The sequence below is a fragment of the Eretmochelys imbricata genome, chromosome 11 (assembly GCF_965152235.1).
Source record: "Eretmochelys imbricata isolate rEreImb1 chromosome 11, rEreImb1.hap1, whole genome shotgun sequence".
Taxonomy (NCBI): Eukaryota; Metazoa; Chordata; order Testudines; family Cheloniidae; genus Eretmochelys; species Eretmochelys imbricata.
In genome coordinates, this window is record NC_135582.1 from 34,546,180 (window position 1) to 34,570,449 (window position 24,270).

The window sequence follows — 24,270 nt, forward strand, 5'->3', positions numbered from 1 at the left end:
CTACTTTCATTATGCTCACAAATGTCATCAAATACATTCTCGAAGGTTTATACGAGAGTGATGTTATTCTCTTAGTAAGTGTAGATGGTCACTGGCGCGCACACAAAGGACATCTAAAGCAACTAAAAGTAAATCAAACACCCAGAATCCAGTGTAAGTGTAGCTACTGTAAGAAAAGGCCAGATTCTGTCACCATTATGTTAAGTAGTATCTTTTCCCCAATGAGACTATTTGAGTAAGGATGGAAGAATCTGGCTCACAGCAAAGAGATGTTTGCAATTCTGTAGCTCCTTTAATCAAAACATCTCAAAGCAGTTTATAAACCTTTAGCCTAAAGGCACTCTTCGATGGTAAGGGAAAAATGGATCTCATTTTCATGGTATATTGTAGGATATCTGCCGGCATCTGAATGAATTGTGGGAATAGAGGCCAATTACCTATTATTCCTGCCACCATATTTCAGAACTCAGCTGGTCCCCATTTCCTTTCCAAACTGCTCACAACCCTAAACACAGAGGAATGCAGCAGTCCATTATTGTGACAAGAAAGCCTATCCTGTTATACTGGACAGAATTCTCACTGACTGATCCAGAAGTGCTAACTAAATGAATTTGGAGGTGGAAGGAGTTGCCTGAGGAGAACTCCATGTTTTGAAGCTGTTCAGGAATTTGTGTTTGATCTATTTTCAGAGCAGTTGCACTCAGTACAAGAAACGCTGAATCATTATAGAGACCTGGGACAATCAGCAGTGGCTGCAGAATGTCAGAACCTGAAAGGCCACATTCCTGAGTGGTGTGCCAAGCTTGCCCGGCCTACCTTGTCATAACACTAGAGTGAGACCTGCTTTCAGAGCTGAGAAGTGATGGCAATGGCAATAAGAAAGCCTGCCATCCCAGATTGCTACAGATCAATGGGGCAGGGCCCCAGTTGGGTGTAGAGAAATCCACAGCAGGGGGTAGTTGTGGTGGGGATCTGCACAATTGTGTCCTTTTGTTTAGGTTAGAAAGCGTGCAGGCGTAAGGAATTACATTGGGACAACTTGTATACGTAGACCAGGCCTTCTGCCTATTTTGCACAGATAGTGACCATGCAATGTGTAGAGCTGTGGAGAATCAGGCCAAGAGTATTTGACGTGTATAATACAAGTATATTTGTATGGGCTCAAAGTGTTTACAAATATTAAAGGGACACCTGAAATTGAGTCAGTTAAAAAAAGTTAAATAGTCTCAGTTGCTAAACAAGTCCCTGAATCCCCCAGTCAGTTTTCATGGTTGTAGAAACACATTGCCATGTTCCCTCTTCCCTACTGCTGGTTGAAAGGCCAACATAAACAGCAGGGGCCTCGGACTAAGTACAGAGTGCTGTCACCTGCAAAAATTAAACAAATTCAAAAGAATATTTTGTTTTCTCTCATGGCTTCAGTAACGATCATAACTGAAAGAACAGGAGGGAAAAACATTTCCAGCCCAAGCTTTGATTTTGAAACTGAGGATGTTACAGGCCCCAACGCTTCAAAGGGCATCTCGGCGCAAGAGGGCAACAGATCATCCGCCCTTGTTTAAATACCAGCCAAAACCCCACTGCTGCCCTTCTGATCCACCTTTCAAATCCCCCAGCGCAGCCTCGCCCTCCGCCGGTTCCCCCAGCAGAGCAGCGGCTCAGCCACCCCCCGTCTCCGCGCAGCCACAGCTGCCGTCTGCGCCGGCTCGGGTCTCGCTGAGTTCCGGTCCGCAGTGCAACAACGGAGAGAGAAATTCTCCGACAGCCAGCCCGGCCGCGCCGCCCCTCCCCCACGCCCCGCCCCGCCCCGCCCCTCTCCTCCTTCCCAACGCCTCTCCCCCGCCCCACAAACGTTTCCTCTCGCTCGCTCCCTGCCGCCGGACCTGCACAAACTGGGGAGGGGAGTTGTGCCCCGCCCCCACGAGGCCTGACGACAGAAGGGGGCGGGGAGCCCGCCAGCCAATGGCAGGACTCAGAGGCCCTGGCTCCTCCGAGCTTCCGCGATCGGGCGGGGTGACTCGGCGGCGTAGCAGCGGCAGCAGGTTCCCGGGCTGTGAACTGTGACGGCAGCGGCTCGGCCCGTGTTTCCGCCATGGCCTACCCGGGGTTCGGAGCGGTGAGTCGCTGCGACGAGGGGACCGGGACCGGGACCGGCCCCCTGAACAGAGCTCCGGCGTCGCCCCTTGTGGGCTCCGCGGGGAGAGGGCAGAGTGAGGCCCTGCCGCCTGCGGGCCTTGCGCGTCAGCACGGGACAAAGGGCCGAGCCTGGGCTGGGCCTTCCCGGCGCACGGGGGCCGGCGGGACCAGCAGCCCCTCGGAGCTGCCGTGCCCTTGGGCGGGCGCAGCGCCGCAGGCGTCGGGGGGAGCGATCGCTCGAGCCGAGGCGGGCAGGCCCCACCGCGCCGGCCGGGCGTGGCAGGCACCCCGCGGTGCTGGGGGCAGCCTGCGCGGGCGGGGACCCGGCCGAGGGGGCTCTCGTCACCCGTTTGTGCCGTGCCGTTCCCGGTATTGAGCAGCGTCCGCGGATAGGCCCGGGCAGGCGCGGCCCTGGGCCTCGAGCGACGCCTCTAGCGGTAGCATGGGAAACCAGGCAGGGCGATTGCACAGAGCGGCCGCACGCACCCACTCGTGGGGTGGAGCACGCGGGAGGGGTCAAGAGTCGGAAGTTGGTGCTCGAGGGCTGGCCAGGGGCCCTGGTGTGAAACAGAAAATGTGCCTTGCATAATGACAAGTTTCTTTCAGAACAAGCCTGTCGCACCTTAACAGGCAGAGCCAGTTTCAGTGAGTAGCTGTCGGAGAAGGAGAACTGGGATTGCGGGGCCTCTAACCTTTGCGTCACTGCTCTTTAAATGGTTTCAGAGTAGCAGCCGTGTTAGTCTGTATCCCCAAAAAGAACAGGAGTACTTGTGGCACCTCGGAGACTAACAGATTTAGAGCATAAGCTTTTGTGGGCTGCAGGCCACTTCATTGAATGCATAGAATGGAACGTATAGTAAGTAGATAGATATAGATCCACCTTCGCTGTGTGTGTGTGCAAGTTGCCATACAAACTGTAAGAGGCTAATTAATTAACATGAGCTATTATCACAGGAGAAAAAAACTTTTGCAGTGATGATCAAGATGGCCCATTTAGACAGTTGACAAGGAGGTGTGAGAATACATAACATGGGGAAATAGATTCAATATGTGTAATGACCTAGCCACTCCCAGTCTCTATTCAAACCCAAGTTTCAGAGTAACAGCTGTGTTAGTCTGTCTTTGCAAAAAGAAAAGGAGTACTTGTGGCACCTTAGAGACTAACCAATTTATTTGAGCATGAGCTTTCGTGAGCTACAGCTCACTTCATCGGATGCATACCGTGGAAACTGCAGCAGACTTAATGGTATCTAGTTTGCATATTAATTCAAGCTCAGCAGTTTCTCATAACTCATCTTAATTAGCTTCTTACGGTTTGTATGGCAACTTCCATCTTCTGTGGATAATATATATATAATATTCTTACTATATGTTCCATTCTATGCATCCGATGGAGTGGGCTGTAGCCCATGAAAGCTTATGCTCTAATAAATTTGTTAGTCTCTAAGGTGCCACAAGTACTCCTTTCAGAGTAACAGCCGTGTTAGTCTGTATTCGCAAAAAGAAAAGGAGTACTTGTGGCACCTTAGAGACTAACCAATTTATTTGAGCATGAGCTTTCGTGAGCTACAGTTCATTTTGCTCTTTAAATACAGTCCAAATTATCCTGGCAAGCAGTTGGGACTTTCGCTTCTCGTGGTCATCGCCACAGACTGCTCTGGCAAGGAGTGCCTTTCTGACTGTCCTAGTTTGTATAGGGCTGGAATAATCATGGAGCCTGAAGTACCCTCACAAACTACCAGAGAGTGGTGATGTTGCAACAGGAAGCACACCCACTTACAAAATGGCCCTGTACAGATATGGAGCTACTTCTGTGAGTTTGTAGGGAGCTCAGTAGTTTTTCCCATGGTATGTGTTATAAACCTGTGATGCCATTCCCATTGCCTCTGCTGACCCCAGTACCTGGCCTGCTGAGACCGCACCATGCTCCGCCCCCACCTTTTGAGCCTGGTGCAGTGACCTTCCCCGTTCCTGAGAGGGTACAGGAGCAGCTGGAAGTGGGGCAAGGCAGGCCCCTGCGGGTAGCTCTGGTGCAGGAGCTGTCCCCTCAGGTTTGGTTCTACAACCCCTCTGGTATGATGAGGGAGTAGGACCAGCATTGAATGAGTAGTATTGTGACATGATGCATGGGAGTCGCATCACCCATCACTTAATTTTGGCCTTGCCATCCCTGTGTCACAACAGAGGGTCATCAGAACTAAACCTGAGTAGGCAGTGAAACACAGGTAGTACCATAGCTATGAGAGCTGCTACTTGGGATTCTGACGGGTAGGGTATCCTCATTGCTTTCTTTGGATATGATACTACTTTTGAAATATTATACAGAGGATGGATTCTTTGGAGCCGTTCTAAGCTGCCTTTAAAAGAAGTATCCAGTATTGACAGCTGCCTCTGCAGTCTTCTATTTTTATGCCAGAACTTTCTATTGAAGCATCAATGTGCAGAGTTGGTTTCATTCCCTTCTCAGAGGGGCTATGGTTCAGCTTCCAGTTCTGTCTCCTACCCCCTAGTTGCCTTGGCATTGGCATTTGCCTGAGATCTGGTGCTGAATTATTTTGGAAAATCCTTTCCGTTTCTATTGATGAGCAAAAAGCAATTAGCATGTTCATTATATTTTTCCTCCCACTCTTTAATAAGTCAGTGTCAGAACAAAAAATCTCTCATTTTGAAGGTAGTCCTTAAGGTAGTAATAAAAATGAGTGCTTATTGGAGGATGAGGGCCTCTGCTATATACAAATAAAAATCACTTCTAAGCATTATTTTAGTAGTCAAATAAAGCCCCACCCATTTCAACATCACAATACAGTTTCTCTGCTCAACCTGTCAAGACTGCTGAAACAGTCTGTATGACTGATTTAAATAACTAATCAGTTTAGCACAGGAGTGAAGAATATAATATTTAATGGAAACTGCAGGGAGGATTAGATGGTTAGAATTTATCCAAACTGGAATTAGTTACTAAATTCTGCAAAAAAAATGACCATATTCTGTTTTATACCTCATTTTTAAAAGAGATCCACTAACAACTGCCATTTCTCTTTGGAAAAATAATTTAATTTCTCATATAACATTTCTTTGGTAGTACAATTTATCCTTTTGCAATCAGGTAGCAAAGTATTAGTTTTAGAACTATTCTAAAAACTCTGAATGAGAAAGTGTTGTGTGATCACAGCATATGGGTACCTTCTTTTAATAATTTAAAAAAAGGGGGGGCAGATAATGTGTCAGTGTTCGAATATATGATCAATGAATTTGAGGTGGTACGGTTATTTGAATTAGGCTGTGTAATGGGCATTTTAATAAAAGTACATCATGAATAAGACGACTTTGTAAATGGAAGTCTGTTACTATAGATTGAGCTGCTGATGACACTGAAATATTTCTCTTTTTCACAAAAGTATGGAGGTTACAGTGGTCAGATGCCTGGAATGCAAATGACAGTGGGACAGCCAATGCCAGGAGCAGTACCAAATATGCCTCATGGAGGATACTCTGGATATTCTGCATATTCTGGTACTTATTCTGCTGCTGCTGACCCTATGTGGACTTACTTCGCTGCTATCGCTGGACAGGTACGGTAGTGTATGCAATGTAATTAAGCCTTGTGAGTTGACCGACCTAGCAAAGTCTGTTTTTTCTGTGAAAGAGAAACACTCGGCTTGCTCAGAACAGTATTATTAAGGTTCTCATAGTCGGAATTGTGTCTCACCAGGTAAAATTGGATTGTCCCCCCTCTCCTCAGTTAATTGAACAGTGTTGTTCGTGACTAGTAGCATAAAGCCTAATGTCAGTGGTGAGCTGTAAACAAGCTTTCATCCTTCATTAATACTTTCTTAACCTGAAGAACAAACTTTACAGTTCTACATGCTTGAAATATAGACATTTTAAAAAATACCAGTGATTGTCTCAAGGAAGAAGAACCAATTACTGCGTCCTCCATCCCCCAAAATAATAATATAATAGCCTGTTAAACTTTTGCAGACTTGGTAGACTTATACAAATCTTTATTAATAGAATAATAAGTATTCCATATTCATGTTTTCACTGCCTCCTGAAGTGAAGTGATGGTTTCCCTCGATCTCTCTGTCCAGGCCACTTTTCATAGATTCATAGATTCATAGATATTTAGGTCAGAAGGGACCATTATGATCATCTAGTCTGACCTCCTGCACAACGCAGGCCACAGAATTTCACCCACCACTCCTACAAAAAAAACCTCACACCTATATCTGTGCTATTGAAGTCCTCAAATTGTAGTTTAAAGACCTCAAGGAGCAGAGAATCCTCCAGCAAGTGACCCGTGCCCCATGCTACAGAGGAAGGCGAAAAACCTCCAGGGCCTCTTCCAATCTGCCCTGGAGGAAAATTCCTTCCCGACCCCAAATATGGCGATCAGCTAAACCCTGAGCATATGGGCAAGATTCATCAGCCAGATACTACAGAAAATTCTTTCCCAGGTAACTTGGATCTTACCCCATCTAAAACCCATCACAGGCCATTGGGCCTATTTACCATGAATACTTTTATAGTATTGTGCTACAGTTTTATATGCAGGTAGTAAAATGAAACACTAAAATCCTGTTCAAGTGGTGTCTGAGACCAGACCAGGATTCTCATTAACTGATTTTGGTGCTTTCATACAGAACAAAGTAGAAAGGGAAGGAGTGCAAGAACATGGCATCTTAAAGTAGAATCCCAAGGGACTTGGGTCTTTAAAATGGATGCTGCCTGAATTGTATTCAAGTATTTCTTTTAACCTGAGGTCCTAAATCTGATATTTAAGTTCCTCGGTCACATATTACTATCCAAATGGTATCTCTTATTGATACAGGAGTGCATAGTTTGTCTATCCTCCATCACCATCTTACTAAAACAAATACAAATCTAGTCACGTTTAACTGGCTTATTGAGCCAGCATGCTATTGCATGGCTTTGAAGAGCTATCTAGTATAAAATAAGGGTATTAAACACTGAGAATAATGTATACATGGCTATTTTATTGGGTGGGAGTGAAAATAGATACCATGTCCCAATCTGCATTATGCTTCTGTAATGCGAATGGCAGCAACAGCACAATATATGATCAAGTAATGTGAGGAATAAGAACCAGGAAGTTTCTACAGTGTGATCTGGGGTAAAAATGTGGGGGGAGGGGGAAGAGGGGGCTGACAAGGATTCACAGAGGGCATGTGCATGGCCCCACAGGTTACTGTTCTCTAGATGATTTGGGATTTGTGCTGCCAACATGCACATTCCTAAGAACGTGGAACTGCAGAGGCAATGTATTTGAAGATCTCCAGGTCCAGGTGAGTAATCTTCTCTTCTAGATTACAGGAGCTGCTTTTTTTTTTTTCTTCTGGCATAAGTCACAGTCATTACAGATTGAGGCTGTGAAACTCAATTTGTCTATTGACTTCTGCTTTAAGATGCATTGTGCTGCCTTGACTCTGCTTACCTAACCATCTTTTATCCTTTATTTCTTTTTGGTGCAGAACACCACTTTTTCTGTTTTGTGATGAGTCATATCCTGCCTTTGTCCCTACTAACCTGTGGAAGCAGGAGCAGATGGATACACTGTAAAATAGCTGCAGCGCTTAGAGCAACACAGACATTTTTAATGCATTCCTGAGTAAAGGGTCCACATTATATTAAAATTGCTGTGTAGCTGTATGTGATCCCTGAGCAATACTTGATCACCGTTGGTTCTCTTCCTTCTCAAACATGCTTAGGACATGACATTTTCTAGGAGGATAACACATATCCAAAATATATTAGCAAAGGCATATTAAGACTTCATAATTAAATTGCCTCAACCAGGACACTCATGACTTCCCTTGCGAAAACATTCAGTCTCCTTGATTACAGGCCAGAAGGACCCACATGTTTATCTCTGAATTGCAAACCTGTTTGACTGGTTGGGGCATGCAACATAAATTTGGTGCTGCTGGGAGCAGTAAACTAAAACTCACTTTCTGTCTGGTCACTGGATTAGTACTCGGACTGATATGATACGGTATAACCAGGGTGGATTGATTTAAATCAGCAAGCAGGAAACCTTGATTTACATCAGTGGTAATCTTGTTTTGCATTTGTGGTTTTTATGGTTATCTTCCTAAAGACATTTTTGATTCTCATTTTTTGGTAGCCATTAAAACACGTCGATTTGCAACTAAATATGGCCATTACTCTAAATTTGATACTCATGTGCTGACCAGGAGGATTTAAGCAATTATGTGGTTTAACATACATTCATATTCCTAAGTTTTATACTCTTATGTTAAAAATGGTGAATGGTGTATTTCTTATTTACAAGTGATTTGTGCCCAGCTGTATTTGGATGGAAATTGGAATTCAGTTATGTCCAAAATTTAAAATTGTTTGATTAGTTCGGTAAAACTAAACCTTGTATGTGCTGGATACATAAGGGAAAAACATTATCAAAACATTTTGCATTTAAAACTAGGAAGTATTATCCTTAGCGATTGAAGTGATTGTTTCGAGTCACCATGTCCTTCAAGATTTTAGAACTACAGTAGAACCTCAGAATTACGAACCCCAGAGTTACAAACTGATCAGTCAATGACACACCTCATTTGGAACTGAAGTACGCAGTCAGGCAGCAGCAGAGACCAAAAAGCAAATACAGTACAGTACTGTGTTAGATGTAAACTACAGAGGGGAAAAAGGGAAAGCAGCCTTTTTCTTCTGCGTAGTAAAGTTTCAAAGCTGTATTAAGTCAATGGTCAGTTGTAAACTTGAACAAACATAACATTTTGTTCAGAGTTACAAACGTTTCAGAGTTATGAACAACCTCCATTCCCGAGATGCTCATAAGTCTGAGGTTCTACTGTAGTAGAACTTGTCCTCACACCTAGTTTTTATTCATAGATTGGAAGAGGAAAATAAGCTTGACTGCTTTTTCAATTCCCAGTTGGTTTCTTAACTTTGAATGACTAATCATTGAACTGAACTAGTTGAATAAGCTGAAATGAAAAAAATATTCTCAGTGGAGGTTACTGGTGTGAAAAGCTGATTTAGCACTTGAACAAACTCTGGTTCCAGGTGCTGAGCTAGTGACTTTCACCAGTTCAGTGGTTTGACTGTTTTTAAAACTTCATATTTTTTAATTTAATTTAAATGATTAATGACTTGTAGTACATTTAGACCTTAATGTAAGTTGTCATAATTTTAAATACAGTTTTAAAAAAAATCTAAATAAACAATCTGAGTTAAAAGGAAAAATGTTTGTGGGGTTTTTTTGTTTTTAAACCACTCTGGGTATTGCTCAGAAAGACCTGTTCCATTTGGCTCTCCTGGAATTATTTGCAGTTTTGCTCAGGCATAGGGATCCATACCTACACAGATCCAGGTACAGGATTGGGGCCTAAATGCATAGCTTGTGACTTTATAATAGCCATTATGGAGAGATGATAGTTTTGCCATTTACTTCTGTGAGAGCAGGATTTGACCCATAGCATGTCTTCAGCAGGAGCAGCAGTGACACGAGTTAGGATTCTATCAGTTTCACACTGTTCCAGAGGCACGAGACATGCGGCTGAGACATGATTCAAGGCAGAGGCCCAAAAATGTGAGGGAGAGTGTGATGAGGCATAAACAGATTAGGAGAAGCACCTGCATCTGACTCCTCAGTGAGTAATTGTGTTTTTGGTGAAGGGAAGAAAGGAAAAGGTTAAAAAAATAAAAATGGATATGCTAATATGCCATTTGTCTTCTCCCCTAAAAGTGGAGAAATAGAAAGAGAGGGGCTGTATATTCCCCTTTTCTGTTTAGGCTCTTACACAGTATCATGGTAAGATGACTATACAAAAGAAATGCACAAAACCTAAATAGTGGGTGAGAAAAGGTCATTGCTTAATTTTAGAGTGGGTATTGTGGTTTTTTTTTCCCCAGCTGCCAGTTTAGTTATGCAGTTAATTGGATTGGCAGCTGAGAAAAACTCAGAATTAAAACTCTCCTCCCTTCCCAAAATTGTGGGTTTCCCTTTATCCTGATACTCACATGAAATTGAACTAGGCAAAGGAAATCTTTGTCCAAAGCTCAAATTATTTCAAACTTTTAGTGTAAAAGATTTCTTTCTACAGTACCTTTGAGGAATCTGTCTCCATAAATAATTTTTGCTAAAGATCATTTCTTGTTTTGTCAGCCAAGCTCATCGGTAGTATTATCTTTAGTTTAGTGTCCTCTAGCATGCTAGAGTGAATTCAAAGCTAGATTGAATCAAAACTTCGGTTTATAGGCATAACAGTCAAGCTTGCATCATGCATGCCTCAGAGGAAGCGAAGATCACACTTGGTGAAGGACACAGTTTTGCATAGTCCCTAAACAGAGTGGACAAACTCCAAAATAGAGAGGTTGATGGATGAGTGTATTCCATACATAAGCATTGTTGGAACCTGGCTGAGCTACGGGCAAGCCACCCTGCTTGCCTCCTGATAGCATGCTTTATTTTGAAATCATGAATACCTCCTAGCGAAGTTTGCAGGAGCCATTCCATTCCCTGTGTTTTTACATTCTAATTTTCTCAAATGTGTTTAAGATAAAGTTTCTCCTGGTTAGTATCAGCCTAAAAATGTGGTCTCGAGTTTCATGACTATTGGATGAGCTGGTTTTGAGCTATGGAACTCAACAGATTTAGCATGTTCGTATTGTTTGTCTCTGATAACACAGAAATAGCTTGGTTCTTTCACTGTTGTCTACCAAGGGATAGTGAGAAAACTTTGTCGCGTCAGTGTGCAAACCTGCATTGTCTTTGCTGTCAAAATCAATTCTATTCCAAATTTATCTTCAGAAATTTTACATCCGTAAGTAAAAGTAGATTACGGTTAACAAAGAGGTCTTCTGTTGTCCACTCTTTTTCATATCTCTGTTCCAAGTGCAGTATGCTTTGCAATATGACAAATCTTGAAACATATATATTGGTCTCTCTTCCTTGCATGCATGTGTATTTGTGTAACTATGTAACAAAAGCCCTTATTGTAAGAAGTGTGGGTAAGGGGCTGAGTTACAGTTTTTGTGAGCTCCTTTTGGAATCTTAACTGAGCACTTGCTGACTTTTTAGAGAGTTTTTCCTTTTCCTTTTTTTTTTTTTTTAAATTCTCAAGTATAATACTATAGTAAACTTAGTTTTTTGTAGGGGGAATACACATTCACTCCTGAAGTACGAGGCACATAACCACAGTCTGTCATCTACCATGTAGCAAGACCAGTGGGGTGATGGAAGCGCTGGCCTTGACTCTCAAAGAACTGAGCAGGTAGAAATTCACAGAAACATGGGGATTGAATTGCTTTTGGTGGGGAGGGCAAAAGGGGAAAATTGTATTTCTGACTTTCATTGTACTGTTGATATGACTAGTAAATGAGATTCAGAAATATAATATTCACCTCACTAAAATTTAAGCTATTCAGTTCCCTTCTTTTTCTTCACCCTTCTTTTTTTGTGTGAGCTTACCCATTGAAAAATGTCCTTTTTGCCATTTGAGGATAAAGGCTCCATGCTGTGGAGATTCTTGCAGCTTAATAGATCTGATCACTTTTACTTTAGAGCCTGCCAGTGTTGCTCCTCAGTCAGGCAGATGAGGATTGATGAAGAGCATGTGATTGTCTACATAGTCTACACAGTGTTACTAGCCCCTGCTGTAACACAGTGATGGGTGAAATTCAGTCCTCCATGGAGAGCTGCAAATAGAACATCTTTCTTTTCCCACTCCCTTCAAGATGAGACTGTCACCTCTGCTCCTGCATGAAATCCAGTGATATAAGCAGGAACAAGATGAATCTTACCAGGATGGGCTAATTTTGCTTTGCTTCTGGGGAGTTTCCCTGAATGTGCTGTCCTCATGGCTTTACCCTTAAGGCAGTATAAAGAATGGCAGGGCAAGGAACAAGAAAAATGGGTCTTACAATATTTTCTCTCAGATTTAACTTCTATCTGTTCATGGGACAAGCTCACCAAAAATTGGTTCTTCCTATTTTACAGCTCATGTTTAATTTTATTTGTTTTATAAAACCAAATTTTAGCGTAAGATGCAGTAGCATTAAAATAATTTGACTTGCATGCTGGATTTCCTTATTTAACTGTTTATGTTGGCCAATCATAATATCCTAGAACTGTAACATGGCTCTTCCAAAAAGTTACTTAGAGTGTATACCTAAGTACAGTGAAAAGTGCCGCTTGTCCTTTCATGGAGATATCATTCCACCTGATACAAGATCTGCTTAGTGTGTCAGCCATTTATACTTACTAACTAGCCACAAAACATAGCTTGCTGCTATAAGTTTCTAGCTCTAAGACAGAGTGGAAGGCCAGCTGATTAAACCTTTCTACAAAGCTGTCAGTGAAGCCTAGAGAATCTTGTTTAAAGTCCTTTGTTGTGTGTGTGTTTTCTGTATTTTTTTTCCCAAGATGATTTTCCTGTTGTTCACTTGCTTCTTGAGATCTTGTTTTTTGGAGACTCCTTTTTAGAGGATAAAATGTGGAGGTTTTGAGAGCTTGTGTTACCTTTTGGTCTTGGGTGTTCAGAGGGCTGATCTGCACACCTCTATGTGGGATGTTTAGCTTTCAGATTCACCTTTTTATGTTGCTCTTACTTGCATCTTACTAGCTATAATCAGTGCTGGCAATGAAATAAGCAAGCTTTTGGGGTTATTTTAATATCCTTCTTTTGAAGTGCTCTGTGGAGATGCTGAGAGAACAGAATGCTAGGAACAGAGCAGAGGAACACGAGGGAACAGACAAAGTGATACTTGGCTGATAGAAAAAGCACGTCTAGCATAGTCACATGTCACGTATGTTCAACAGTCAGTCATCGGACAGCATCATATCCCTCTTTATTGCCTTTCAACCTGAAGGATTCTAAAGCACTGTGCAGCACAATCGACTATATTGATTCTGGAATAACTTGACCCATTACTGAAATGCAGCTATCACCGCCTTCGGTGTGGAACATGGCAGCTTTTTTCTTTTTCAGTTTGAAGAGTTTGTATTCTTCTAAAAAGCGAAACATCTGAAAGCTGTTTAAAACTGCACAGCAACACTATACAATAGCTTAGCACAGTAAGTGAGGAATAGCTATCCAACTGAACTGTGGAAGGATTTAGGTAGTTCGAATATAACTACCCAAATTGGAATTTTGCCAGGGCACTGGGAATAACATCCCTGCTGTTAATAGCATCATAGCTTCTTTGACCACAAAATGGTCAGAATGTCAGTTTTATTGTGTACATCAACCAAGGAACAGCAAAACTACAGGGGACCCCTGACATATAATGGGAAATGTGATGGGAAAAAGAAAAGGACCTTTTTAATACTTTGTTTCAGAATGGAGGCTCTGATACTCTAGAAGGCTCTCATTAAAATCATGAACAAAATAGAAATAAATGCAGAAAACACCTTAACCAATTATTTGATAGAATTGTCTGCAACTTTATATGAAAATTCTATACTAATTATCAGAAGATATCACTGTAATTTAACTGCTGCTGAAGGCTCATTTTAAATAGGTGTTTGTTGCTAAGATAGGATTCCATTTAATTACTGTTGCTAAGATAGGATTCCATGTAATTGCTATAAGCAAGGAATTCTATTTAACTTTAGTGCTGCTGACTCTTGATTTAGATGAGGCACCATTTTGTAGTATTTTTAATTTTTTAAGTATTAAATATCTTTACATAGTTATAATGAACTAATTCATTTGTCTTCTGTTAGATTATTCACTGACACTTCATTTTTGCATGGATTTGTATTGATAAGTGTCCATGACCACAAACCTATGCACTCTGTTCTACAGGATGGTGAAGTGGATGCAGAGGAACTACAGAGATGCTTAACACAGTCTGGAATCAGTGGGACCTATTCTCGTAAGACTTTGAATGTTGTTACTGTACACTTTCTCTTTTAATCTGTGGATGATATTTTGGAATTTCTGTTCTTCAAGGAGCATTCCCTCTCTCCCATTGTGTACCTCTTTCATTTCCTTCCTTATCACAGATTTCCACTTTGTGCTGGCATGTGTCCTTTCTGTGCACCTTAAATAAATGGCACAGCCCTGCTAATGCCAATCCTGAAGATCAGCGTTTGTGCTAGTTCATCTGTACAGTGTTTCCAGTGCACTTTAATTTGAATTTCTCACGCTTTCCCTCTTACACAACAGAATATGAAAACAGTTGCAATCACAGGGCTTGGGCTCTGGTGGGTGCTCATCCCCTCCCAAGACATGGACCATGCTTTGTAATCCCTTTGAATGAGATGGCATATGGTTAGAGACCAGGTAGGGTCTCGAGTACAACACATTCCAAAACTCTTATTCGGAAGGCAAAATAATGTCTTATTTTGTTATAAGGATTTAATAAAACTCCTGGAATCAAAATAAACTACCTTTGCTTTATGGGTGAATAATTTTAATTCCAAATCTTACTGTCCTTAAAGTATTACTGTGTATTTGACATGCATAGCCTAGTAGTAGAGCAAGCTTTCCTACACTGGCCTACCAAATGTGCCTTCACCTTGAGATATTGAGTTGAGATGGTAACTTGGTTTCCACGCCTGTTTAATCCTTGTTCTCCCTGCTGATACTGAATTAATACTCTCCATTAAGAACAGGAGTTGGGTCACCAGTTCCTGGCTCAGTAGATGCTAAAAAGCAATGTAGTGTCCTGCATTTTATCCACATCTAACCCATGGCCTAAATAACTAGTAGTGTAGAAGCAAATGTCTTCATGTCCTTTTAGCCATCCCCTACTTGATTTTGTTTTTCCTGGTGAGCTTTCAAAATCTCTTGCAAAAGCAAATTAACTCATGTGTTGACTAGTGTCACTGAAACTGCATTCGTTACAAAATAAAATTAATCTAGTTTTGATTCAATCTTTGACTATTTTTCAGCATTCAGTTTGGAAACCTGCAGAATTATGATCTCCCTGATGGATGTATCCTTGGAAAAATGTAGACTATACTGTAGTCTTAATGTCAGTTTAAACCAATAAATAATCCTGAGAAGAAACTAGAATTTCAAAACATTTTTAAACTAATGTTTTAGAACACTATCCTTGGGCTCCATTCATTTTTAATGTTGCACAGAAATTGGTTGTTTTAGAATTGTCAGGGTGGTTAGAAGTCAAACTGCCTTATGTGACTTGAAATTATATGTTTAATAATTTGGTTTGTCCTATTAAGTTACTTAGTTTTAATGTATTAAGTTATTTTTGTTAACAAAACTTCATCAGAGAGATTATACAGGAAAAATGGGATTTAATGAATTCAAAGAACTCTGGGCAGCTCTTAATGCTTGGAAGCAAAATTTCATGATGATTGATCAAGACCGAAGTGGAACCGTAGAACTTCATGAATTGGGTCAAGTCATTGCAGCTATGGGTAAGTTAGCATTTCAAAAACTTCTGCAACCTCCTGTTTGTTCTATTTAATGCAATATATATTACTACTTTAATTATAAGGATGCAGCATGTAGAATATGGAAGGTTGCAGTGAATTGTGTTGCTACCTATGGGGTCAAAATATCGGGCTTGCCAGGAGTGTTGTACAGGTACCATGCTTCATTTCTGGGAACTCCTCACTATCAACTAAGTATTCCTTCCTTCCTGGCTAGCCCAGAAATAGTGTCGATAAGCTTTATAGAGAGCTGTATACAGCCATCTTCAGATGGAAAGATTGGTCATCTGGACACACATCCTTGAAGATTGGGAGGAGACAGGAAATCCCTCTTAAAATAAATGCCATATTCAGTACTGAACACTGTTCATTTTTACAAGTTTTTAGATGCAGCACTTCTTAATATTGGCATACACAGGGCTAATACATCTATTTGGGGTAGAGGAAGGAAGGGAAGACTTTCAGTACATTCTGCTCCTGGAGGAGTCATGGGCATATGTCTTCCCAATGAGGTGCAAAATATGTTCTGGGGGCACACCATTTCAGCAGAGTATAAAGAGAGACTCTCTCTCACTCACTCACTCTATGATGAACCTAGACCATCTTATAGGGCAGATGCACATAAGCCTGTGTGCTTCCCCTTTGATGGCAGGTTGTTAAAGATTAGTGACTAAAAGTTGCTCTTCATCTAGAATGCCCCATTGTAAAAAAAGTTATACAAATCTTTATCATAGCTGCTGCTAGCCAACAATAGTAAATCAGGAACCAGTGCCAGACACTGCACTGGCATAAAAAGGCTTTCTGTTAAACTGTATTTCTGGAACCCTGGTGTATAGCTAGCATGTTCCATTTCCCGCTGAGTGGGAAAGGCTAATGCTCTTGTGAATCAAAGTGCTCCAGTTGTTTGGAGTAATAGTCATTTTGTGCATGTGCATGGGATATTACAATCTATCCTTAAGTCTCTGGGCTGCAACCGTTAGCTGCTGCTGCTAAGTTAATTTTTGAATAGAGGTAGAAGGCGGAAGTTAGTAGCTTCCTAGTTACTCTCGAATCTGTTAGATAGACACTGACTCCACTACTAAGTAGGGGGTATGATTGGAGCTGAGGTAGATATACCCACACAAGTACTGTCGTAGATAGCAGTATAGATGTTGGGGCATGGTCTTCAGCAATGAAACCTAACCCATAGCAAAGCCTGTGTTGCCAGATCTACGCTGCTGTTTTTAGCAGTGCTAGCAGTATCGGCATACCCACACTTTCTTCTGAATGACAGGAAGAAGGGAAAGAATAAATGCCAAGGGGAACTGAATTTGTTAGAGACTTGAATCCTGCATGAGATGTCTCTGGCCTCTTGCTTGAAAACTTCCAAATTGCATACACTTTAAAAAAAATAGTAAACATTATATACCTAAATAAGATTCTTTTCCCTCTCTTCTTCCTCTGAGTCTCTGTTTACACTTGCTGAAGTTACGAAAGGGGGGGTTTAGAACATGCTGTGTTGGTCCTACAACGGTCAGGCACAGGAACCTACTTTTCTAGAGGCAGCACTTCATGTTCACGATGTTTCTGGCAGGCTGGTGTTGTAATCCTCTCATCTTTTCTTCATTTGCCTTTGTGTGTGTGTCTACTTTTCCCTTCTCCAACCTGTCAAGCAGCATTAAAGCACAGAAACTACTCTTTGTACAGTGGAGAGTCATGCTGTCTGGGCATGCTGCACTTTTTCTTGGAGAAGGCTCCGAGTTCAGTTAAGATACTCTAATTCCACAAAGAGTCCAGTGGCACTTTACAGACTAACAGATTTATTTGAGCAGAAGCTTTTGTGGGTAAAAACCCCACTTCTTCAGATGCTTGGAGTGAAAATTACAGATGCAGACATAAATATACTGACACATGAAGAGAAGGGAGTTACCTCACAAGTGGAGAACCAGTGCTGACCGGGCCAATTCGATCAGGGTGGATGTAGTCCACTCCCAATAATAGATGAGGAGGTGTCAATTCCAGGAGAGGCAAAGCTGCTTTTGTAATGAGCCAGCCACTCCCAGTCCCTATTCAAGCCCAAATTAATAGTGTTAAATTTGCAAATGAATTTTAGTTCTGCTGTTTCTCTTTGAAGTCTGTTTCTGAAGTTTTTTCGTTCAAGTATAGCTACTTTCAAATCTGTTATAGAATGTCCAGGAAGATTGAAGTGTTCTCCGACTCGCTTTTGTACGTTCCCATTCCTGATGTCCAATTTGTGTCCATTTATTCTTTTACGTAGGGACTGTCCTGTTTGGCCAATGTACATGGCAGAGGGGCATTGCTGGCACATGATGGCATATATAACATTAGTGGACTTGCAGGTGAATGAGCCTCTGGTGGTGTGGCTGATGTGGTTGGGTCCTCTGTCACTAGAATAGATATGAGGACTACCCCCGATACTTCTAATAATACTAGTGCAGAGTATGTTCCAAATAGAGCAATTGGCAGGTGAACTGGCAAACAGGCAGTAGATGCTAAACATCCTTTTACTCCTGGGCCTTGTTAAAAATGTCCACAAGCCACCCTCTGGCTACTTTTGCTAAAAAGTCAAGGCTGACCTGATTACACAGAACTAGTATCTCTGTTTAGTATGGTGACAGGTTTCAGAGGGTTAGCTGTGTTAGTCTGTATCAGCAAAGACAACAAGGAGTCCTTGTGGCACCTTAGAGACTAACAAATTCATTTGGGCATAAGGAAGTGGGTTTTAGCCCACGAAAGCTTATGCCCAAATAAATTTGTTAGTCTCTAAGGTGCCACAAGGACTCCTCCTTGTTTTTATTTAGTATGTTTATTTGCTTAATCTCCACTTTTTAAGAGGAAGATTAAATGTCTTGAGTGTTCATGATGATGTCTGAAGTTGTCCTTTCAGATGAATTTCAGGATGGGCACACAGTGTATAATGGAACCATTCTAATGTCGGAAAATTTGAACTTTTTCACTGCTGCATATGAACACTCCTTCACTGTGCCCTATAAACTGCATTGACTGCAGTACAGGATGTATAGTAATTATTATTTCAATAGTCATACTTTCCAAAGATTATCCAGCAAACTGTTGCAAAAGTCGTAACATTATAGGCTGTAACTTCCTATTTTTGGTCTTTTAGGTTACAGATTAAGCCCGCAAACACTAACTGCTATTGTAAAACGTTATAGCAAGAATGGCAAAATCTTTTTTGATGACTATGTGGCTTGCTGTGTGAAATTACGGGCATTGACAGGTATGGGGGTTTTCTATTTTTTGAAATAGATATGCAGTCCAGAGTTTGTTCTAATTTTTTCTCATCTAAAAGTTGTAATTGTAGTGGAAAGATTATTCTTCTAATTCTTAAATCTTTTACAATTCTTAAGATTACATTTTAAAATTTATTTTGTATGTAATTGTCTTCAGTGTTTTTAGTAATAGTTGTTCAGTATTCAGGATACCTAGAAAGTAATTTTGCTTTTCTACTGTAAGTTTTTAGATAGAATGTGGAAGGAAAGAAGTATGAAATGTTAAACAGGTTCAAAAGTGACAAATTTGCCTGGGGGGCGGGGGGACGACAAAAGAAATGTTTGACAAGGTAATACTGCCAACCAAACTTACATTTAGGGTCTACATTAAATACTTCGGAGTTTTGCAAAGCTCCAATTTACTTATTTTATTCTTTTCTAAGATTTCTTCAGGAGACGAGACAACATGCAACAGGGATATGTGAATTTTGTATATGATGATGTAAGTATCTCTCTAAATAAAATACTCAAATTTGTTGGGACTGTATGAAAAGTCAAGGCTGACCTGATTATACAGAACTAGGATCCTGCGAACTACAGGCCAGTGAGCCTCACTTCAGTCCCCGGAAAAATCATGGAGCAGGTCCTCAAAGAATCAATCCTGAAGCACTTACATGAGAGGAAAGTGATCAGGAACAGTCAGCATGGATTCACCAAGGGAAGGTCATGCCTGACTAATCTAATCACCTTCTATGATGAGATTACTGGTTCTGTGGATGAAGGGAAAGCAGTGGATGTTTTGTTTCTTGACTTTAGCAAAGCTTTTGACACGGTCTCCCACAGTATTCTTGTCAGCAAGTTAAAGTAGTATGGGCTGGATGAATGCACTATAAGGTGGGTAGAAAGTTGGCTAGATTGTCTGGCTCAACGGGTAGTGATCAATGGCTCCATGTCTAGTTGGCAGCCGGTGTCAAGTGGAGTGCCCCAGGGGTCGGTCCTGTTGCCGGTTTTGTTCAATATCTTCATAAACGATCTGGAGGATGGTGTGGATTGTACTCTCAGCAAATTTGCGGATGATACTAAACTGGGAGGAGTGGTAGATACGCTGGAGGGCAGGGATAGGATACAGAGGGACCTAGACAAATTGGAGGATTGGGCCAAAAGAAATCTGATGAGGTTCAATAAGGATAAGTGCAGGGTCCTGCACTTAGGACGGAAGAACCCAATGCACAGCTACAGACTAGGGACCAAATGGCTAGGCAGCAGTTCTGCGGAAAAGGACCTAGGGGTCACAGTGGACGAGAAGCTGGATATGAGTCAGCAGTGTGCCCTTGTTGCCAAGAAGGCCAATGGCATTTTGGGATGTATAAGTAGGGGCATAGTGAGCAGATCGAGGGACGTGATCGTCCCCCTCTATTTGACATTGGTGAGGCCTCATCTGGAGTTCTGTGTCCAGTTTTGGGCCCCACACTACAAGAAGGATGTGGAAAAATTGGAGAGAGTCCAGCGAAGGGCAACAAAAATGATTAGGGGTCTGGAACACATGACTTATGAGGAGAGGCTGAGGGAACTGGGATTGTTTAGTCTGCAGAAGAGAAGAATGAGGGGGGATTTGATAGCTGCTTTCAACTACCTGAGAGGTAGTTCCAGAGAGGATGGTTCTAGACTATTCTCAGTGGTGGAAGAGGACAGGACAAGGAGTAATGGTCTCAAGTTGCAGTGGGGGAGGTTTAGGTTGGATATTAGGAAAAACTTTTTCACTAGGAGGGTGGTGAAACACTGGAATGCGTTGCCTAGGGAGGTGGTGGAATCTTCTTCCTTAGAAGTTTTTAAGGTCAGGCTTGACAAAGCCCTGGCTGGGATGATTTAATTGGGGATTGGTCCTGCTTTTGAGCAGGGGGTTGGACTAGATGACCTCTTGAGGTCCCTTCCAACCCTGATATTCTATGATCTATGATTCTAAAACATTATTGTTGCAAATGACTGACTCGAGCTGCATGTTTAAATTTTACTTATCAGAAATGTTTTTTTATAATAAACTCTTTGGTTGCATTCATGTTAACTTTCCTGTACCTTCACCTCCAAAGAATGACTAAAAACACCCCTCCTGTAATGGCCACTCTGTAATCTAAGACCTTAATCCTTCAAAGATTTTAAGCACAAGATGAACTCAGTAGGACTACTCATATCTTTAAAGATAAGCACGTGCATAAGTCTTCACAGAGCTGAGGGCTTAATATGTTTTGCGTTGTCTATTCATGGGCTGTGAGTAGTAATTACTACTGAAAGTATGTCCATTGACTTCATTGGACTACCATCCAGTAGGAAATGTTTGCAGGATCAGACTCTTAGATTGTAGCAGTCATCTGTTACCTATGTGGCACTGACTTAGCATCATAAGCATACATGACATTATATAGTGTTGTGTGCATTGTTAATAGTACAGATGTAGCAATTTGAAAGTCTTTAATGCTGAAAATTTAAAAACAAAACAAATCTCTCGTTTTACTACTTTCAAATTCTTTGAACGCTTCTAAGCATTTGTTCATCCAGTAGACAAGTCCCAAGTTGTGTTCCCACAGTTTCTTCTAGGCATTCATTTTTCTTTTCTCCATACCCCCCCTTACCCCCCCCCCCCCAAAAAAAAAAACCCTGACAAAACCAAGACAGACAATTTCTGAACTCTTTAGATGACCTGATAATTTGTAGTATTCCAATTGTTTTCATTTCCCAATGTGGTGGTGTGTGCGGAGTGTTAGCTACCTTGACTTTTTTTTTTCCCCTTCTAGTTTTTGCAGTGTACCATGGCAATCTGAGTGGAAGGCTGCTGAAGGATATAGACTCCGACCTGTGAAGTCTTCTCCTGAGAAGAAATTAACTGAACCTGCTGTGAATTGAAGCTGTAGCAGACTTCCCCCATCTTTCTGCCCGTTACGACATCCACTTTGAACAAATGTTTTGATTTTAGTGCACAGTTGAGAGCAATAATTTTTTTTCATTTTGTTATTTTTCAGAAGCATACTCTTTATATGTACATGCATAATTCCAGACGAGTACCCTGTTGTTATGCACTCAAGCTTAATGAAGACTAAACAAACTTTTTGCTTGTAACAGCTGCAAGAGTTGCAAGCATAGACCATTTCATTTTTATATGTATTTAGACTGCATACATGAGCAGAATATCAGACATCCTGGTTTTTAATCTAAACTAATGTAGGTATTTCATGTGACCATCGAAGTACGTTGTTTCAGATGTCATATCTGAGGAATTCTAGTTGCTTGGTGACACTAGTTCAGTATTCCACCAGAAACACAACTTAAAACAAGTTATTAGGTAAAATTCTCCAGACTCATTGCAATAGATTTTTCTAAGGCAGACTGTTACAAATTGTTCTTCCAAGAATTTATTTATGGACAGTTCTTGTTGAGTAAAAGTTGAGACCCTCTCTTCTAATCAACATGCAGAAAGCAAAAAAAATGTTTAAGGAACTATTGCGAGTCTTCATAGAGTTCACTTCCCTTTTAGTTTGAAAGCTTTAAAGTCTTCACCTATTCTGTAAAAATTGACTCCCAGTAGACCCTCAAATTGGTAAACCTATTCCATTTTGAGATCAAAAAAATTCCCTTAAGAAAATAACCCAGTGAACAGAAGTCTGATTAGGGGATTACTCAAGCAGGTCCTTATTTTGCTAGGATATTTTAGCAGTGCATCTAACAGCGAAGTAATGAGTGGATCACAACCATGATCAACTCTATATCTCATCAAACTTCTGTTGGTTTTGTTCAATCCCAAATTTTGTAATCCACAGCCATTCTAGGTTCTGTATCCTTCAACAACAAACCTTAGCAGGGGTTAAATTGGAAGTTATGCTCATGTCATGCTTGAAGTGGAGACTTACTGTGATGCATTGAGAGTGCTCCGTGGTTAGGAATTTATGGAAATATTTTTCTCATGACAAACAAGGCACTTTTAGTCTTGTTGTTCTGTTGTGTGCGCGCGTGTATACATTTTGCCAATGAACAGTGTCGTATGTAATTCTGTGCTTCTTACACCTATTCCCATAGTGTCACAAGTATACTACTAAACATAACAATTTAAGAATGATTTTGCTGAATATTTTTGATACTGAAATGTATTCAACCTTTTTGGATCCCTCTTAATTGTATTTGCATTATAGTAACTATTGGAAGTAAGTTTTCAGATCTGTAACAAACTAAATATTTGCATATCCTGCTGTTCAAGACTGAAATAAGTAAACAGTTTTTGTGCAGGTTTAGACCTATTGCCAATAAGTTTTCATGTTGTTGTAAAGATACTGAATATACTCATTTGTGTACACGTACTTTTATTTGTAAACAGTGAACAATTTTCCAAGTCATCTTTGAGTTCTTTTTTAAAGAAATAGGCATTCAAATAGCTTGCCATACATTTGTCGTACAAAAACTTGTTATGTTACAGGAGATGCTATGGTTTATAAATGATGCATTTCATCTTGGTTTAAAAAGTCTGCCAAATATTTTTTAAAAAAATCCAGCTTTACAATTCTATATTCAAGTGGAATCATAGTACATTTTAAATGACAAGGGAGGCAAATCAGTCCTAGGGGATGTCTTAATTTAGTCCATCCAACTTCCATTCGAAAGAGCATAGCTGCACTCTGTGTTCATTAATAATCCCAAAACATCCCAAATGGGCATTGAAAGGCCAAGTAGCAAATGCTTTCTTATGGATAATACAATTCCATCTACTAGTCATACATAGCTCTACAGTGAGGAAAGCAACTTCTCCATAGTATTTTTCATGCAATTTACAGGGTCCAGGATGTGCTCCTCTTGAACAGTAGAAGTAAAATTTATTGTCATGATCACTTATGAGTCCACAGTGGATTTTATTTCTGTATATTATCTTTGCCCTTATTAAACTAAAATATTTACAGACAATATTTTTGTCACATTGTCCTTTTTCCAAGCATAATTTTTTCCAAAAAATCAATATACACTAAATAGGCATAGTTGATTAGCGGATCCTGGGTGGTCAAATGCAACACATACATACAAATCTAAAGAAAATGTTGGTCTTTACTAATGAAATCTGTGTATATAAAGGAAATGCAAAATTGGTGTGATCATGGGACAGGACATCTGACAGTCTTCTAGGTCAGCAAGAAATTACCCATTTAAAGTATTCATACTTCTGGAAAGTCCCTAAGTGTGGCATGTCTGCATTTCATGTCTATTTACATCACAGTAAATCTGGATCACATTTGGTTAATTTACAAGTGAAAAGGGAATTTTCTCTGACTCCCCACAACTTCCACCTGGAATCAGAAAGCCAGGCTGGGTTCTTTCCTATTTGTGCATAGTCACAAAGATTCAGTATGGATTGAATAAGCCAAATTCTGCCTTCAGTTACATCTGCACAACTTTTTTTTTTTTTTTTTTTTTTGAAGTGGGGTTTGCTTGGAGGTAAATGAGAAGAATTTAACTCTGCCAGTGAAATTT

General features: G+C 40.8%; 1 protein-coding gene across 1 annotated transcript; it reads left to right on the forward strand.

The window, feature by feature from the left end:
* The first annotated feature begins 1,983 nt into the window (after positions 1-1,983).
* Positions 1,984-23,709, forward strand: GCA (grancalcin). Its single transcript, XM_077830579.1, has 8 exons — positions 1,984-2,116; positions 5,535-5,708; positions 13,944-14,013; positions 15,035-15,078; positions 15,376-15,523; positions 18,663-18,776; positions 19,212-19,270; positions 21,558-23,709. The coding sequence occupies exons 1-8, from the start codon at positions 2,093-2,095 to the stop codon at positions 21,582-21,584; spliced, it is 660 nt and encodes a 219-aa protein (XP_077686705.1). The 5' UTR covers positions 1,984-2,092; the 3' UTR covers positions 21,585-23,709.
* The last annotated feature ends 561 nt before the right edge of the window (positions 23,710-24,270 follow it).

Bases quoted from the DNA above. Each gene is read 5' to 3' on its own strand.
- GCA (XM_077830579.1), top strand. From the start codon at position 2,093: ATGGCCTACCCGGGGTTCGGAGCG. The intron at 2,117-5,534 runs GTGAGTCGCTGC...TTTTCACAAAAG, and splicing joins CCTACCCGGGGTTCGGAGCG to TATGGAGGTTACAGTGGTCA. The intron at 5,709-13,943 runs GTACGGTAGTGT...TCTGTTCTACAG, and splicing joins TCGCTGCTATCGCTGGACAG to GATGGTGAAGTGGATGCAGA.